The 12,872-nt window shown below is 42.9% G+C and overlaps 1 protein-coding gene across 1 annotated transcript in view; it reads right to left on the reverse strand.

Moving 5' to 3' along the window:
• Positions 1-4,364, reverse strand: part of LOC106609741 (heparan sulfate glucosamine 3-O-sulfotransferase 6) — a 30,028-nt gene extending 25,664 nt beyond the window's left edge. The window contains exon 1 of the mRNA XM_014208722.1: positions 3,505-4,364. Within this exon, the coding sequence (XP_014064197.1) occupies positions 3,505-4,013 (509 nt within the window). The 5' untranslated portion in view covers positions 4,014-4,364. The remainder of the gene's footprint in view (positions 1-3,504) is intronic.
• Between the last annotated feature and the right edge of the window lie 8,508 nt (positions 4,365-12,872).

Consider the following 12,872-nt stretch of genomic DNA (forward strand, 5'->3'; position numbering starts at 1 on the left):
AGAGAAGAGAGGAGGGAGTGAGAGAAGAGAGGAGGGAGTGAGAGAAGAGAGGAGGGAGTGAGAGAAGAGAGGATGGAGTGAGAGAAGAGAGGATGGAGTGAGAGAAGAGAGGAGGGAGTGAGAGAAGAGAGGAGGGAGTGAGAGAAGAGAGGATGGAGTGAGAGAAGAGAGGAGGGAGTGAGAGAAGAGAGGATGGAGTGAGAGAAGAGAGGAGGGAGTGAGAGAAGAGAGGAGGGAGTGAGAGAAGAGAGGATGAGTGAGAGAAGAGGGAAGAGAGTGAGAGAAGAGTGGAGGGAGTGAGAGAAGAGAGGAGGGAGGTGAGAGAAGAGAGGATGAGTGAGAGAAGAGGGAAGAGAGTGAGAGAAGAGTGGAGGGAGTGAGAGAAGAGAGGAGGGAGGTGAGAGAAGAGAGGATGAGTGAGAGAAGAGGGAAGAGAGTGAGAGAAGAGTGGAGGGAGTGAGAGAAGAGAGGAGGGAGGTGAGAGAAAAGCGGAGGGAAGTGAGAGAAAAGCGGAGGGAAGTGAGAGAGAAGCGAAGGGAGTGAGAGAAGAGATGATGGAGTGAGAGAAGAGAGGAGGGAGTGAGAGAAGAGAGGAGGGAGTGAGAGAAGAGAGGAGGGAGTGAGAGAAGAGAGGATGGAGTGAGAGAAGAGAGGAGGGAGTGAGAGAAGAGAGGATGGAGTGAGAGAAGAGTGGAGGGAGTGAGAGAAGAGAGGAGGGAGTGAGAGAAGAGAGGAGGGAGTGAGAGAAGAGAGGATGGAGTGAGAGAAGAGAGGAGGGAGTGAGAGAAGAGTGGAGGGAGTGAGAGAAGAGAGGAGGGAGGTGAGAGAAGAGAGGATGAGTGAGAGAAGAGGGAAGAGAGTGAGAGAAGAGTGGAGGGAGTGAGAGAAGAGAGGAGGGAGGTGAGAGAAAAGCGGAGGGAAGTGAGAGAAAAGCGGAGGGAAGTGAGAGAGAAGCGAAGGGAGTGAGAGAAGAGATGATGGAGTGAGAGAGAGGAGGGAGTGAGAGAAGAGAGGATGGAGTGAGAAGAGCGAAGGGAGTGAGAAAAGAGAGGATGGAGTGAGAGAAGAGGGGAGGGAGTGAGAGAAGAGTGGAGGGAGTGAGAGAAAAGCGGAGGGACGTAAGAGAAGAGCGGAGGGAGTGAGAGAAGAGGGAGGTGAGAGAAGAGCAGAGGGAGGTGAGATTAATTTTTTATATATATATTTAACTAGGCATGTCAGTTAAGAACAAATTCTTATTTACAATGACGGCCTACACCGGGCCAAACCCGGACGACGCTGGACCAATTGTGCACCGCCCTAGTGGACTCCCAATCACAGCCGGTTGTGATACAGCCTGGATTCGAACCAGGGTGTCTGTTGTGACGCCTCTAGCACTGAGATGCAGTGCCTTTGACCGCTGCACCACTCGGGAGCCCGAGTGGCACAGAGCTTAGGGAGAAGAGCGGAAGGAGGTGAGAGAAGATCAGAGGGAGCAGGTGATGATGAGAGACTGGCTAATTGGGGTGCTTTGACACCATTTTCATTACTCCAGCACAGCACTACACACTTCTCCTTAGATAAGAACCAATAAACCATCACACCCTTAGGCACAGATCTGGGATCAGCTTCCCATCCCCCAATACCAACCTAAACCATTAGGGAAAAAGACCCAACACTGACTTTAGATCAGAGCCTTGGCTTTGGGCAACTTTACCGTACACTGACTGGTTGGTACTCCATAATGTGATGTTGAACCGTGACAGGGTCCTAATCTCCATGTCCCTGAGTTGTCCGAGCTAATGCTTGAGCTGTCATTACATCAGGCCAATCCACACAGTGCTGACAAGACCTGTCGTCAGATTAGGAAAGACTAAAACCATTTCATCACACATTTATGAGACAGAAGAGAGACTAGAGAGCCGCCGTGCAGCTGCAACAAAGCACTGGTGTTAAAAGGTCACTGGTCTCTCAACACCAAGGCCTGTAACTGTTGTAGTGCCACACTGTAGGTTCAACTGCCTGGCCTCACAAATGAAATTATAGTACCATGAAAGACAGTACATTCAGGTAACTTGCAGAAGACTATAGGCTACACTGTCAACGCTACATTGTCAACGCTTGGAAAGAGTACATTTACATTTTAGTAATTCTTATCCAGAGCAATTAGGTTTATGCGCCTTGCTCAAGGGCACATCAACAGATACTTTTGTTCTTCACCTAGTTGGCTCAGGGATTCAGACCAGCAACCTGCTCTTAACCACTAGGCTACCTGCCATACATCATTAGAAACATTTCTCTGTGTGATCTTGATTTCTTTAGTAAAAAGAAATCTGCATATGCTTGGGGAGTTCAGAGAGTTGTGATGGGAGAGACTTTCATCCCTCCATTGCTGCTATCGACGTTAATACCCAACATCTGCTATATTAATTAACAGACTGTATTGATTTCTCCCTCTCATTGGCTCTGTGTCACATCTCTGTGTGCTCACCTGCCCAACCAGGTGATATGGGTGACAGTGAGGGGTCCCCGGGGACACACACAGGGACAGACACTTAGAACCGCAGCACATCATGTCAATAAACAGCATTTTATTGGCAGGGGACTGAATACCCTGTCGCACCAAAGGGCTCAAAGAGAGGATCCTTATTGGCATTGGGCGATATTAATGAGGTGACACTGTAGGAAGGGAGGAGGTGGAGGAGGAGCCTGCTCAGGAGAGGTGATCAATGACAAACACAAGTTACCAAAATATGGGCAATTCCATGGTAATGGAATTATGCTGAGACTCCTATTTTTCATTTTCAAATGTATACCAAATGTATATTTATTTAAAGTTTTACAAACCATATAACTCTATGCAAAATGACTACTTTGAACAATTTCCACTGTACATTTTACAAAAACACATTTACAGGAAGAACTGAGCAGATACAAAGTTTGCTAACAGAATAAAACGGAGAGATTTTAGCGTAATTCTGTTACCAAACTTTTCTGTTACCAAATTTTTCCAATAAATGTCATTTTTTAGATTTATGGTATAAATTGTATGGTTTGTTAAATTTTGAAATAAATGTTTTTTGTTTGGAATATATTTCAAAGTGAAAAATCTGAGTCTTCTGTGTAATTCTGTTACCATGGAATTTCCCATATAGGCTACACCTGATATATAGTAAATCCACAGATGTGTTTCTGAGTCTGTTGTCTTTTGAGTCTGAGTCTGTTGTCTGCGCCTGTGATGACAGGCAGTTTCACACAATATCTGATACTTTGTCATTGTTGGATGAATTACTTTATTTGAGAAAAAAATAAATATTTACCAAGCAAGCCCCTATGTCACAGTGATTGTAATACCATGATTTTACCTGGGTAGCAGGCAATCTGTATTGACTAATTCAAACGAAACATTAGGCTATTTATGATAGAAAATCATATCTCTTTCCATCTATTGGCCATGTTCACGTTGATGTTTTCAGTGCTCCTGTAAAGAAAAACATTTCAGTGAAATTCAAAACAGCACTGGCTCACCTGTACCATTCCAGTCCTTTATCATAGAACCTGTCGAAGAAGTGGGGTTCGGAGCCCACTGCTCTGACATCCGGGTGAATGCGCAGAAACTCCAGTAGCGCGCGCGTGCCTCCTTTCTTTACTCCGATGATGATTGCTTGAGGAAACGTTTTAGTCCCGAAGTTATTGGCTGTAGAGATATTGTTATCAGGTCGCAGTTCGTTATCATTGCCCTGCAAGAGTGTGTCAACACTGTCAACGCCGGGGAGCTCGCGAACAAACGAGCCGGGAGAACTGTTCTTGTGCGCGTCGGACAGTTGGTGAGGTGAATACTCCAGTCCTTCCTTTTGGAGGATTTTGTTGATAAAAGTCTGTTGGTCGTATACAGTTAAAGGTAGGGAGTCGCAGTACCCAGTGAAACAATAAAATAAGTACGTGAAGATGATGATCATGGCAAAGAAGACGGAAAGTTTGGACTGTGCCTTCAGGTGTCCAAAGTTGAACCCAGCTTTCCATTTGTTACATCCCATGAGGCGCTATACTGAGCTGGAGGGTAACACGCAGGAAACATGCCTTTTAAATTAGATCAGTTCAATGCGCTTTAAAATCAAGATTAGGCCTAGTCTTTCTTTATAATGTTACCCATAAAAACATAGTTCATGGTGAAGTCGTGACATTACGCACTTAAAAAATGCATTTAATATTTCAAAAAAATGACAATTTCAAAATCCTTTTTGTTTGACCATCCACTTCATAACTGTAGTCTAGAGAAAATATTTTGATCAGTGTCAATGTCAACTTGTCCAAAGTCCACAGTGCTCTGGGAAACGGTTGAGTTTATGTCCCCTCTGTCCCCTCTCACTCTCTGCTCCTCTCCCTTGGCAAAGAAGCGCTCACTCGAAGCCCTTTGGCCCCCATCAGCAGCCTACAGACACACCCCTTTCATTCTGGGTGTGAAGCCACGCCCCGTTGGTCAAATTCCCACCCCTTACGTTTTCAGCCATTTGACTCTAAAATAACACTAATAACTAGCAAACTGAGACCAATCACTAATAATTATATGATTCAATAGCACTGATTTATATTTTTGATGATTCATTTTTTTAAATTGCTATGTAACTCAAGAATATATAGTTATCTTCCAAGAGAACAGTTTTGTTCAGAATTATGTTGATATGTCATTTACATATAAAAATGAGCATGAAAATCTCTAGATATGTTTATGTGAAGTGTTGTTTAAAGCCCTCTAATGTTTAGGGCTTATTGTGGTCACTGTGTCTGTGTGGGGTCAGGGTTACCCCCTGTCCCCATGCAGGGCTGTGAAAGGGGCCCTACCCTGTGGAACCACCTGTCAGTCTGCTATCCCTCCTGGACCACACACCCTATGGAGTCAGCCTGCACAGCCATGGCACACACATTTAACCTCTCCTCTCCCTGCTATAACAGGGCCAGACAGGTGTGGTCAGTGTTCAGCTAGAGGCCTGTGTGTGATCAGCAGTGTGCTGTATAAACGGACCCTCTCCCTCTTCAAGAGACTATGGTGAAAATGCAGACAGACCACCATCAGTTTCTCTCATGCCAACTTTCTCACATCGGCAGCCTAACGTCAGAGCTGTAGCTAGACTACAAGATGCTGATGATCGTAGTCAGAAATGTACCTGTGGTGTTACATATCCTTTCATCAGGTACAATGCAATAAGTATTGGAGGAAATCTAAATGCTAAAACCCAGCCCAGCTGCTGCTGATAACAGCAACAAGGAAGTAAAGGAGTAAAGAAAACAACAAGTGGAATAAAGCTGAAATTGGATCTGTCTCCTACAATAACGACTTGTAGTCAAAGGGCTCGGGTTTCCTCTGTTACCTGAGAAAGGCTGGAGAGTGGACCAATAAAGCTGATATTACCACAGATATTACCAAGCATTATGTTACAGTCAGTTGGCTAAAAGATCAATAGAATGTTCCACTATAACAAAATAGAGATAAAAAATCTGAACAATCTGAATGGTTGCAGCTGATACACACACTCACTCATGCACGCACACACGCACACACACACATTACACATCACACATGATCTATGGTTGTGAGGCCGGTTGGACATACTGCCAAATTCTTTAAAATGACGTTGGAGGTAGCTTATGGTATTCTCTGGCAACAGCACTGGTGGACATTCCTGCAGTCAGCATACCAATTACACGTTCCCTCAAAACTTGAAACATCTGTGACAATGTGTTGTGTGACAAAACTGCACATTTTATAGTGGCCTTTTATTGTCCCCAGCACAAGGTGCACCTGTGTAATAATCCTGCTGTTTAATCAGCTTCTTGATATGCCACATCTGTTAGGTGGATGGATTGTCTTGGCAAAGGAGAAATGCTCACTAACAGGAATGTAACAAATTTGTGCCCAAAATTTGAGAGAAATAAGCTTTTTGTGCGTATGGAACATTCCTGGGATTTTTTATTTCAGCTCATGAAACATGGGACCAACACTTTACATGTTGCATTTATATTTTTGTTAAGTGTAATTAAACTCATGGAAACCCAACTCAGTGATCTGATGAAGAGCCCTGTTCAGCTCACTTGAATCCTTCCTTTCAGACTCAGTTTTCTCTCCATCAGCTAACTGTCGTACATCTAGTTCAGCTAGAAGATGAGACAGGGATGTTTAGTGTATTCTGTAACTCAGTGATGTAAGAAGGGCAAGCAGACAGATCTCAGAGAGGAGATCCACAGTAAGCTGTGTGAAACATTATGTTTATGGTTTTGCCCACTAGAATCATCAGCACATCTGCTATCTGTGGCAGACTGTGGTGATGTTGCTGTTGCTGTGTTTACTATGTTAGCAGAGTGGAAAGAAGCCTCTGATGACATGCAGTCTGAGGTGACAGACTGAATTCTTGTATTAACAGCAGGACAACTGGTAGGTGTATTACAGTCCAGTGCAGGGATTTTTGTTATATACTGTTTACAGTCAATGAAATATTGATGCTACTGCATTTTAGGATTCAATGTTGGCAGGTATTGATGACTTTGACCAGTCGGTTGGAAGACCTGTGGGTCCTTCTATGACAGCACATTTATAAGGAAAATAAATCCAAACCCAATGACAATATCTATTGACCTTCTGTTACTCTTACCCAGGGGCCTATCAATGTGCTCCAGTCTTTAAAGCTAAAATGAATGATTTACAGTAGCTCCCTGTCTCTTTGAGTACTCTCAAAGCTGTTTAGGATGTTGAAAAACAACAGGATTTGCTTCTCTGTTCTTTGCATCTCTACTTCTCTGGTCAAACAGATGAATGGATAAATAATACTCGAATGAAAATTATATGTTTTATGGTCAATTGAATGACACACACACACACACACACACACACACACACACACACACACACACACACACACACACACACACACACACACACACACACACACACACACACACACAGTCTTGTACAGTTAACATTGTGGGGACACACAATTCAGTCCCATTCAAAATCCTATTTTCCCTAACCCCTAACCCTAAACCTAACCCGTACTCTAACCCTATCCTAACCCTAACCCTAACCTTAACCCAAAAACCTAACCTTAACCCTAAACCCCCTAGAAATAGAATTTGACCTCATGGGGACCAACAGAATGTTCCCAGTTGGTCAAATATTAGTTTGTTTACTATTCTTGTGGGGACTTCTGGTCCCTACAAGAATAGTTAAACAGGTCCACACACACACACACACACACACACACACACACACACACACACACACACACACACACACACACACACACACACACACACACACACACACACACACACACAGTCTTGTACAGTTAACATTGTGGGGACACACAATTCAGTCCCATTCAAAATCCTATTTTCCCTAACCCCTAACCCTAAACCTAACCCGTACTCTAACCCTATCCTAACCCTAACCCTAACCTTAACCCAAAAACCTAACCTTAACCCTAAACCCCCTAGAAATAGCATTTGACCTCATGGGGACCAACAGAATGTTCCCAGTTGGTCAAATATTAGTTTGTTTACTATTCTTGTGGGGACTTCTGGTCCCTACAAGAATAGTTAAACAGGTCCACACACACACACACACACACACACACACACACACACACACACACACACACACACACACACACACACACACACACACACACACACACACACACACACACACACCACAATGACACCTCCCGTGTTGAATTCCTACCCACCTGTGTAAGGTTCTAGCTGTGGGAAGGAGACATCTGTACAAAGCTTGGCAGCAGATTATGGTCTGTCATCCTGGGTAAGTCCCTATGACGACCTGCCTTGTCTCTTCAAAGAGGGATCCGGAAATATAAACGTTATCGCTTGTCGTGTCATGAGGAGCCAAAATCCTATTTCATTGAAGCTGACGTATTGTTGGGAAGTATGGATCAGGGTTTTGGCACTGATTTCCTGTCTGTCACAGAGAAAGAGGTGGCTGACTACCAAACAGTTATTTTTGTGATACAAAAATAGAAAACATTTCAGCATAATAGCTTTGTTCAATGTTTTAAAAGCATTCCACAATGGTTTAGCACAGGTCTCTCCAACTATATTGCTGTAGAACTACCCTCTTGTAGGTTTTCAATCCCAGTTGTAACTAACCTGATTCAGTTAATCAACCAGCTAATTATTAGAATCAGGTGCTCTCCAGGAACAGGGTTGGAGAGACCTGGTTTAGCACCTCACTGTCTCTGGTGAAACTGTATGAGCAACACTTCTCAATTGTAGTGTTTTGAAGAGGGTGACGGATAGTGATCTGGTACAGGACTACAGAAGATACAGTGCATGGGCTATCTGCTGAAGAGATGCTCTTGAAACTGGCCTATTGACTCACCTGGATGGAATGTCACACACACACACACACACACACACACACACACACACACACACACACACACACACACACACACACACACACACACACACACACACACACACACACACACACACACACACACACACACACACACACACACACATGCGCACAGCCCTAGGGAGCCCTTCTGTCATAAGGGATCATACACAGGCATCACAGGACAGAAGGGGACATGGCACATCATGTAGAACTTGACAACTCGTCCCTTTCAAAGAACTGGAGGCTGCTATAATGAAGGAAGTGATCTGACCACTCCCTCTCTGGCTGTTTATCCTGCAGAGAAAAGACAGTTGTTGAAAGGCGCAGCCATGTCCTATCAGCTTCCCCTGTTCTCACAGTCCTCTTTGGAAAACATCAAATCAATATCGTCAACCCCCCTGAGGCGCCGATGGCAAGGGTGGCACTGAATACAGTAAAACAGGAGGGAAGTATCCTTGCAGTACCGTAAATTCCGGACTATAAGCCGCAACTTTTTTCCCAGCTTTGAACCTCGCGGCTTAAACAATGACGCGGCTAATATATGGATTTTTCCCGCTTTCTGTGACGTGCTCAGTTTTTTGGCGGCATGAAGCTTTCATTAGACCAATGAAATTGCCGAACGGGTTAAGGTCAAACAACTTTTCTGTTTACTGTGTAGATTAAATCGAGCGCTCTCAAACTTCCCATCTGTCACGTCCTGGCCAGTATAAGGTTAATTGTTTTGTAGTTTGGTCAGGACGTGGCAGAGGGTATTTGTTTTATGTGGTTCGGGGTGGTGTGTTTGTGTAAAGGGTGTTTGATTTAGTATTTCCGGGTTTTTGGTTGATGGTCTATGTGTTTGTATTCTATGGTTAGTCTTGTGTGTGTGTTTCTATGTTTGGTTGATTGGGGTTGGGACTCTCAGTTGAAGGCAGGTGTTGTCTATCTGCCTTTGATTGAGAGTCCCATATATTAGGGTGTATTTGTGTGTGTGATTTGTGGGTGATTGTTCTGTGTTGAGCTTTGCTTTGCCAGACTGTTTGTTAGTTGTTTGTTTTTCGGTTTTGTTATTTTGTATGTTCATTTTTGAAGATAATTAAAAATCAAGATGAGCATTCACGTACCTGCTGCGTTTTGGTCCTCATTCACCGACGACAAGTGTGACACCATCATTCTGATTACGGTAGTCATTTTGTCACCCTCATCATGGCAAAGACATGGAGAAATGCATATGATGCAGCATTCAAGTTGAAGGCGATTGATCTGGCTGTTGGAAAAGGAAATAGAGCTGCTGCTTGGGAGCTTGGTCTTAATGAGTCGATGATAAGACGTTGGAAACAGCAGCGTGAGGAATTGACTCAGTGCAAAAAGACAACTAAAGCTTACTGCTCATTTCTTATTTTTGTTACAAGCCGTGTTTCGTTAAAGCCTATTTATTTTTGTTACAAGCCGTGTTTTGTTAAAGCCTATTTATTTTTGTTACAAGCCGTGTTTCGTTAAAGCCTATTTATTTTTGTTACAAGCCGTGTTTCGTTAAAGCCTGTGTAAAGTTAATTTGTTTCAATGTACCGGTAGGCACCTGCGGCTTATAGACATGTGCGGCTTATTTATGTTCAAAATAATATTTTTTTTTTTAATTCAGTGGGTGCGGCTTATATTCAGGTGCGCTTAATAGTCCGGAAATTACGGTAACTCCTGGGTGAACTTTAGTGTGGCTTTCCAATCTCTGCAAGATGTTGTTTTCATTCAGCTTTTACAGTAAGCTTATCTATAATGTTATGTAGAGCTGTCTTGCTAACCATGTTTGCTCAAAACAGCTGAATAGAAAACAACTAAACTGCCACCACACTAATGAGTCCATTCTAATCATGGAGAGGAGGCACTGTAGTGTACAAAAGATCCCAGCAACCCTCCAACCCTCTCTGTCTCTCTTTCTGTAAGTCTCTCTCTCTCTCTCTCTCTCTCTCTCTCTCTTTCCCTTTATTTCCCTTTTTCTCTCTCTTTCTCTCAATCCCTATCTCTATCTCTATCTATCTCTCTCTCAATCCCTATCTCTATCTATCTCTCTGTTGTGTGAACCCCAGTTATAGGGCCATATTCCCTAACTGTAGGACAGAGTACTGCGGTTAGGTGGCTAAGTATAGGGGATTATTGCAGGCAGGCTAGCAGGCAGGCAGCGCAAAAGTGCTTTCAACCAGGAGCAGCTCTGAGGGTATAAGTAAGTGCCAGGCATGCCCATGCAGGAACATATTCCTGCGAGATGTGGGAATTTTGGGAATAATTAAAAAATGCATCAGCCTGTGAAGTTATTAAAGATGACAAAGATGCCGTGGAGGAGACCCAAGCTGATGCCTGTCCAACGACCATTAAAGGCTTTTAATGCGCTGCATTGTGGTTAAACACCGTCATTGTCTCTAATTAAAAGAAAAGTGTGAAGTTGCACCCAGACACTGTTCTGAGGTCAGAGATAATTTTTCCATCTAATGGTTAAGGTTAGGATTAGGAGAAGGTGAGCTGATCCTAAATCTTCCAGTCTGAGTCTAATAAAACCAGACCAGGCAGAGATGTTCCTGTTAACTTCTGGTCTGATTGTTTCTTTGTACTCATTACTCAATGCGAACTAGCACAGATGTAGGATCTTCATTTGAGCCAATTTGCTTCAGCAGGAAAATAATCCTGCAGCAACAGGAAATGTGAATTATTATGTGGATTATATGGATAATTAGTGGACATTTTTGAAGGGGTAATCATTTTTTCTTGATTTTCTTGATTTAAGTGGTATTTACAAACTTCAGAAGCCTTTTTAAACAATCAATCAATTACATTTATAGTATTTATAAAGCCCTTTTTACATCAGCAGGTGTCACAAAGTAGAGGAAAAGGAGGACATGCAGATGTAGAAGTTTTGCATTTCCTGGATAGCAGGAAAGTTCTCCTGCAACCGAGTGATCAAAATAAGCCCCTACATCTGTATGTATAACTCAATGTAAACTGTTTGAGATCCTGCTTTATGTTGGGAAAAAGAAAGAGCTGAGGACATCAGCTGGGTTATACTGAGTGAAAACAGCTAGGGCCTCACGTTAAAACAAATACACTGACCATGATTACTGGGTTAAGTCCTATTAAAACTGTGTAGGGACTGGGGAAAAAGCACAGTGGTCTTAAATTCAGAGGTTAGTGATACCGTCTGGAGATCCAGACACAACATTGGGAGAGAACAACCGGAAGTCTAGAGGCCTGAAGTACGTCTCTACTGCTGTTGCTGCTGCTAGATGGGAAAAGCAGATGAAGGAGATGGAGTGGCACATTCACAGTACTTAAGAGGTCAGTAGAGTAGTTCAAAAGACGGGTCATTAACTGGTCGTGATATTTATTGAAGTAGGGTAATAGATTGTATTTACTGTATATGCTGAAGAGTTTTTCATGAATTTTCAAAGGGTTTTTAAATGGGGAGTAATTCACCCCACATACCATCAATATGTACCCACCAGACTAACAATACCCATGGGCAAAATAAATATTAACCTGAAAAAAAAGCCAACAGAAGTCTCTCATAGCAAAAAAAAGATGAATATATGAAATATATTGGTAAAATATGCACCGCAGTATTTGGGTAACGAAAGTCACTGTTGGCTGAACAGTGTCAAAACAACTTTTGAAATATGGACAATATGCATTCCTAGGAACAATGAAAGCATGACCTTAAGTCAGAGAGGAAAACAACCTCAACCGAGGTATCTGGTGTTTAATCTACAGGAGTAAGCAATCAGCCCAGCTCTGATAGGTTGTTATCTGAAAGGTGTAATTCACAGACCACCCATAACAACCTGCTGTGGACTGCATGTGGACCCACCTTCCACATGAAGTGTGTGTGTACTACAGATACTGTGTGTGTGTGTGTGTGTGTGTGTGTGTGTGTGTGTGTGTGTGTGTGTGTGTGTGTGTGTGTGTGTGTGTGTGTGTGTGTGCATGCACATGGGGTCTTTCTTGACCTGATGTTTCCTTTTTGCAACAAATCCTCTGCAATACAGTATGCATTTCATATACATTACTACGTAGCGGGCGGCAGGCAGCCTAGCAGTTAAGAGTGTTGGGCTAGTAACCGAAATGTTGCTGGTTCTAATCCCCAAGCCGACTAGCTGAAAAATCTATCAATGTGCCCTTGGAAAAAAACTGATTGAATCAATGTTGTTTCCATGTCATTTCAACCCCAAAAATCAATGTGGAAAACTGATTGGATTTGCACAATATTGTCAACGTAAGTGCACTTAATCTTTTTGAACCAACTTTGAACCTAAATCCAATGACATGATGACATTTGTTGTTGATCTCACATTGAATTCCCATTAGTTGACAACTTAACCTAATGTAAATCAAAACTAGACGTTGAACTGACTTCTGTGCCCAGTGGGTTAACCCTAATTGCTCCTATAAATCGCTTTGGATAAGAGTGTCTGCTAAATGACTAAAATGTCAAATTTAGTGGGATACATACAGAGAGAATCCC

This window comes from Salmo salar, chromosome ssa01 (assembly GCF_905237065.1).
Source record: "Salmo salar chromosome ssa01, Ssal_v3.1, whole genome shotgun sequence".
Taxonomy (NCBI): Eukaryota; Metazoa; Chordata; class Actinopteri; order Salmoniformes; family Salmonidae; genus Salmo; species Salmo salar.